At 39.0% G+C, this 6,896-nt stretch overlaps 1 protein-coding gene across 1 annotated transcript in view; it reads right to left on the bottom strand.

Annotated features, from left to right (window-relative positions):
- Nucleotides 1-6,896, bottom strand: part of xpo5 (exportin 5) — a 109,457-nt gene that overhangs the window by 65,861 nt on the left and 36,700 nt on the right. Inside the window, exon 20 of the mRNA XM_016507321.1 lies at nt 4,426-4,472. Within this exon, the coding sequence (XP_016362807.1) occupies nt 4,426-4,472 (47 nt within the window). The remainder of the gene's footprint in view (nt 1-4,425; nt 4,473-6,896) is intronic.

The raw sequence follows: 6,896 nt of genomic DNA, 5'->3' as shown, positions 1-6,896 counted from the left end.
ATTCTCGCTGTAGTATTGTTGCTGCCGCCATGTCGTGAAGGCGCTGTGTTTCCTTTTGAAAGCGAAACTACTTTGTTTGGCCTTCCAAAAGAGGACGATATCCGCTTCGTCATGCCTAGAGCTGATTCGTGCTGGTCGCTGAGGAAATACATCAACTTCGTGCTGTGAATCGCTGGATCGGCTTTCACCATGGACAAAGCGGAGTCCAGCTCGGGGTCGTCACATGTGGTTGCCACAAGCCCACCAGCCGCTCCTTCGTCGAATCCGTGAAGAACTTCGCGAAGGCACTCGCTCTAACCCGCCAGCCGTTCCTCACTCTAGGCTGCCGGCCACCGCTCACTCTAGTCCACGGTGTGTGACGCTGTGTGTTTCGTTGTGAAAGCGAAACTACTTTGTTTGGCCTTCCAAAAGAGGACACAACTAGAAATCAGTGGTTAAGTTGCATTTACAACACTGTTCCAGAACAGTTCAACCCAAATATTCAGATGTGTGCAGCGCATTTTGCGGAGGATGAGGACTGTTTCCTGTGAGAGTAGCCTACAATGAAACAGTCTGTTTCTATAAAGTGGGGCAGTTCCAACTTTGCAAGGCAAATGCCTCGTTTGTAATGGGTTTTACTGTTTTTGTCTTGTCGCGCCGGGACACAGGGCATCACAGTATGGTAAGGGTATGGTAACATTTCCGTCACACGCTTGAGGTATTCAGCCAATCACAACGCACTGGATAGCTGGCCAATCAGCGTACACCTCGCTTTTCAGAAATCGACGCGTTTCAGAAAGGCGGGGCATAGAGGAGCAACAATAATGTATATTATGTGGAAAATAATGTGTATTTTGACCGTTAAACCGCATAAACACATTGCATTACACCAAATACACAACATAATGTTCTTTTTAGCAATATCATATGACCCCTTTACCCCCTTTAAAAATAATGGGCATCAGTCCTTACTTTAGAACTCCTAAATTTTTGCTCTAAGAGTATTTGACAGTGTTTTAACACTAAAACTGGCTCCTAAATCTGTGAAACGTTAGGAGTAGTGAAGAGGACTCCTAAGTCACTAAAACTAATCACAAACTATCCTACAATGGCTGTTGCCGGCAATCTGCCTCGGAACGTAAACATTTTTAGAAACATTTGACGATAATGAGCTTTTAAAACTATCCAAAAATGGCTGTTGCCTGCAATCTGCCTCGGAACGTAAACATTTGAGAAACATTTGACGATAAAGAGCTTTTAAAAAGGTATCGCCTTTTGTTTTGGTGGTTATCCCAACTCCAAATTTTCCTTTGATTATATCCTTGTTTTCATTAATCAGTTGGGAAGATGTAACAGCTGTTCTTGCGTCCAGTTTGGTTTTCTTTTATGTTTGCATGTCTTACTATCAGCCATGATGATTCTACTCTGTTAATTAAAAGGCTGTTTATATACATATTCACTAATTGTTTACGAGAAGTATACATGTAAGAGGCTGACAATTAGCTGAACATATACTTGTTTAATTAGTGACACTTAGCCTGCATTTTAAAACCTTTATTTGAACGTGGCAACATTTTTTTTTAAACCTTTATTTGAATATGGCAACATAATATCGCACTCTACAATATTTCTATGAATAAATCTCTCAGCCAATCACTGTGTGCATCGTTAGTAAGCATGCTCACATCATCCATAGCAACGAGGTCAACCCGCCCTTACTCTTAGCTTAAGACTTCTCTCTATTCCTTAGTAAAAGTTTGTCTCAGCAACTTGGTTTTAAGAGAAAACTCTTAGCTAAAAACTTTTACTGCTATTTAGGAGAACTCTTAGTGGTAAGATAAAATGTTTTGTGAATACGGGCCCTGATGTGTTTTCAAAGTGTTCCTTTCATTTTTTTGAGCAGTGTATAAAGTGTATAAAGTTATTTATATTTATATATAAATAAAGGTGACTTGACTTGCTTCTATATTCTTTCTATATAGCTTCAATCTGTAAAAAGATAGCTCAGATTTCGTGTTTCACATATTTGTACAGTAAATCACACAACAGCTCTTTCATGTTTTAGATGCGTTTTCATAGCATTCAAGGTTAAAAGTAATGCTGCCTATCAGTAGGTGTAATCGCCTACTGTGATGTCAAGTGCTCTTTATAAGATTAATCTGTAAACACATTCATGGATTTATTCTTTATTCTACACCGCTCTGTCCCTTCTCCGATAAACGCTCTGATGATTTCCTGGTTTTATGAAGCCCCTCCCTCAGAAATACGCAATGGGCTCAGATTGGTTAGCTGGCCCAGTGTGTTGTGATCAAAGACTGTATAAAAACATGGACTTAGTGTCCGTGGCGTCACCCGTAGGTTTCCAAAGAACATTTTTGAAGCCTAAAGTAGGCGGAGCCGGCCGTCGCCATCTTGGAAGCACGTCACTCCCGGATCATCGAAAATGGGCAAAGAGGCGGAAGCTGGTTGCTGAAACCACACCCACCTAGCTCGACGGTGGTGACAGCAGAATAAAATGGCCTGATGGCCAATGAATGCTGCCATGAATTCCAGACCTTCAGCCGTCAGTCTGAAGGTCTGGCTACGCGACACTACTATGGGACTGACTCCCTTTTGTAGCCTAGCGGCCAGTCGATGAATTGCAGTTTTAGTCACTTCCGTGTTGGTTTCATGAGAGAGACCGGAAGGTTGCCGCTTGGTTGTGATTCGTTAAAACGCCTAGTGCGCATTAGGGGTGGGAATCTTTAGTCACCTCACAATCCGATCTAAATTCCGATTCTGGGAGTCACGATCCGATTCCAGATCTTGATTGCGAACAGGTGTGGCAGTAATCAGGCCTGGGTGTGGCTAGAGAAATTGAACTCAGGTGTGATAAACCACAGTTTTAACAGGGGGGCAAACACTTCTTCACACAGGGCCACGTAGTTTTGGATTTTGTTTTCCCTTAATAATAAAAACCTTCATTTAAAAACTGCATGTTGTGTTTTCTTGTGTTATCTTTGACTAATATTTAAATTTGTTTGATGATCTGAAACATTAAAGTGTGACAAACATGCAAAAAAATAAGAAATCAGGAAGGGGGCCAACACTTTTTTACACCACTATAAATGATGACTTTGTAGAACATTTGTAAGGAAAATACAGACGGGCAAGACAGCACACTTCAAGTGTAACATCAAAGCGCGCGTCTCTCACAGAGCATCCTGTGCAATGAAGCCTGTGAATGTCCTTGTAATTCACTTCAACCTTTCTGAACTTTATGAAAGATTACTTTACGAAGGTTCGAGTGGTGTATGTGTGTGAGGAATTGGAAGCAAGCAGAATACGGGTGTTTCTAAAGCAAACTCAGCATCATCGTGCATCTGGTTAAAAACTACGCTCAGAATCAATCCAGAATCGTTGGAGAGAGAATCGCGATGCATCGATTTTTTTCTCCCACCCCTAGTGCGCATGCAGAAACGTCACGCCCCTCACCTCAGTGGCATGTGCTCCGGTGTTTTATTTTAAACAATGGTGTCATCAATATTGCTCATCAATTTGAGCCACAGAGAATATTAGTGAAGAGGATCGTGCAAAACCTGTGCAAGCACGCCTCTTACAGGACATTTCAGAATGCTGTTTCTTTGTTTGTTGTTGTCTCATACTTTTAGATACGCTGTTATTTGTAAATGCCACTGCTTATGTTAGCTTCTAATTTCAGCTTCTATAATCAGGATTAAGAACCGCTGCTTTACAACATTGATTTTGAAACTTGTGAATCCATTAGTATCGTTAGAAGACAGAATCACAATTCATATAAGAATAGATTTTTTCGAGCACATGGCCTTGCCCCCTTTGTTGCATGTTCCCGGGGGTGGGGTTTATGTACATTTCTGGGTTTGTGATGTCACCAACCCGGGAAGTAGCTAATTGTAGTCCCTATGAGCCGTTTTTGTAGGCATTAAACTGCCATAATTTTAAGACAATATCTACATTTGCATTGAAGTTTCAGTGTCATAACTTTGCAGAAATTGTTTATGCTCAAACAGCAACATTACACACCAACTTATGTTAAAAAAGTGAAATCACAATCAACCACCCCTTTAAATGGTATTTTGATAGATAATTTGTCAATGTTAATGAGTTAAGTTGTTAATGATTTAATGCACTAGCACTGCTGTAGTTTATAACATCTTCCAAAAGCAAAATGTTACATCTTCACCGACAAGAAAGCTAATTCCTAGTCAAATTAGAATATCTTAGTTTTATCATCAATATATACATTTTCTAAAGATATGTCCAGGCTTGCAGTCTATCATTAAAATTAAGAGTTACAGCGAGCCAGGGGTGTTACACAATAAATGTGAAAAGTTTGTCAACTTGAAAAGTGTATAAATTTTCAGAACTGTACACAACACAATATGCATACAAATATTGATAGTATTATCCAACACTAAAATGTCTTACCACAGACTGGTCCGTTGGTTGATGATCTGCCACCGAAAGTTCAGTCTCTGTTTTCAACGAAGTAAAAAATAGGAGATAACATTAGGCAAATCCTGTACTGCAGTCAATATTGTTTTTTGGTAATTTACAGGAGTGACAACTGCATTCTACAACCGGATTAACTTCCAAAAAATTCAGGTAGTCACACCAGCATATACAAAAATTCTATGCAGTGTGCACAGAACGGAACTGAACAACCAGTTGTTAATGACCTATCAGAGTAGTGTCTCTCTTTTGTTTGTGTGGTGCAAGAAATCATGAAATCAAGGTATGTCTTAAATCCGTTTTGTCAGATCTTGCTAGAGACAAAAAAAAAAACCCTGCAAAAAAAAAAAGAACAAGAACAAACTTATATCCAAATGCTTTATCTTGAAAATAAGCCACAAAATATTGTGACCTGCACCTACCTACTTTTTTAACTCCATACACTGGATCACTTTTTAAGCCAATGCCAAATAAGAAGCCTTACATTGCCAAACTTCGACTGTTGACAGTGGTTTGGTTGGTGAATTTTTATTTATTTTTTGGTCAAAAATAGTGGATACTAAACTTGCAATATGGCAGAACGTTGCTGTGGTTACCATGGTGTCAATGATGGCTATTTTGAGAGTGAGTTCTGTTCAGTACACACAAAAAATTATAATTTGGGAGATTCACTCCCGTATTTAAATGCGGTTGTCACTCCTGAATGTTTAGAGTGTGTACATGCCCTGAATGATGTAACAACAGTGAAGTGAAACAGTCTGTGTGGCCTATAAAACCTACAAATTTCAGAGTAGGGGTGTGCAAAAATGAAAACAGTGATCTCTTAATATTTTCTGGGATTTTGATAAAACTGGTAATTAGACAATATTTTGTTTTTGTGCTAGAACCTAACTGTTTTATGCCTGTCATGGGCAGATGATTCCCGAAGTTTTGCGAATTGTGTGCAATGGTTAGTTTTATAGCAGTGACAAATTAATGTAATTTAACTTTGCATTAAAGGATCTGCACCCCTATAAATATTTTTTTTTTTCCTGGAGCAATTTTACCTTTTAATAGGCTATTGTTTCTCACCTTATTAGATGTTTGCATTTTTTGTGACATTCTTTTATTTAAAACAAATTTAATTAGAATACTAAGACTCTACATGGCTGTTAGACATCTTTGCACTGCAGAGGTGGCACAGAAAGCGGCGGTATAAAAACATTTACACTGCACATACAATTGCAGTATAATATATGAAATTATACTTAAATATGAAACAAAATTCACTAGAGGGTGGCAGCAGGTACCTGTCTTAAAGGGGTCTTATGATGCCCATTTCTTTAGGGTCTTAATGAAAAGTCTGTAACATAGTTTGGTTAAAATTTCTCAATGGTAGTGTAAAAATTCCTTTTTTTACCCTGTCAAAAACAGCTCTTTTCAGATCAAGCCATTTTTGTAGCATTTCCCTTTAAATGTTAATGAGCTCTGCTGCCCCCGCCCCTCTCTTCCGAGCTGCTCTCAGAGAGACTGTTTACTTTAGCCGCATTCATCGTGAAACTTGCTAATTAGCACATTATTAGGAAAGGCGATTTGCAAAGATTCATTACAAAACATTATACTCACTTCTTCTGTAGATGAGGCTGGATCATGAATGATTCGCGCGAACATAGACGCATTTAGGCAGATTCCCTAAGGTAGCATTCCCTTCAGAAACAAACAAAATCCACTGCGAGTTCAGCGGCTCAGATGTCAGGAGTAAATGACGACTGCTATGTTCATTATTACATCCAACAACAGAACACCTCAATCGCTTAGGAGTCATTCTTGTCTACATCTGCTCCAGCGGTGAAACAATGGCGGACTGATGACAGCTCACTCAGGGTGGGTCTGACATAAGACGCCAGTCCAGTCTGTACTGAAACGCTACTGTCAATCAAACTATCATGGGAGGGGCCTGTCTGTGTGACATCACACAGACAGGCATCTGAGATCAACTTGATTTGAGAAAGGGGAAAACATTTAACGAGATTAAAAAAAAACCGCCGGGTGGATTTTTATCATTATAGGGTGGTTGTGTACTAGGGGTGCTCCGATCAGGATTTTTGAGGCCGATCACCGATCACAGACAGCAGTATCTGCCGATACCGATCACCAATACCGATCTTTTTAAGGCCTTCTATTTATCATTTATATTTATTTATCTATTTATAGTGATACTCCAATCAGAATTTTTAGACATTTATTCAACAGTACAGTAATACAATCTTTCACAGACATGTTTAAACAAAATAAATATAAGCAACACATTATTCAATGCATTTTAATTTTGCATTTACTTCTAGATTTATATATTAAGTTGATCAAGCAAGTGGCAAAACATTTAAACTACTCTTCTTACGTTATCACAAACTTACCATTGACAGAAATAGTCAGCTCTACTGCCTTTCCTTTTGCATTTAAATCTT

The sequence above is a fragment of the Sinocyclocheilus anshuiensis genome, unplaced genomic scaffold, assembly GCF_001515605.1.
Source record: "Sinocyclocheilus anshuiensis isolate Anshui unplaced genomic scaffold, SAMN03320099.WGS_v1.1 scaffold1938, whole genome shotgun sequence".
NCBI lineage: Eukaryota > Metazoa > Chordata > Actinopteri > Cypriniformes > Cyprinidae > Sinocyclocheilus > Sinocyclocheilus anshuiensis.
This window is presented reverse-complemented; position numbering and strand designations above follow the sequence as displayed.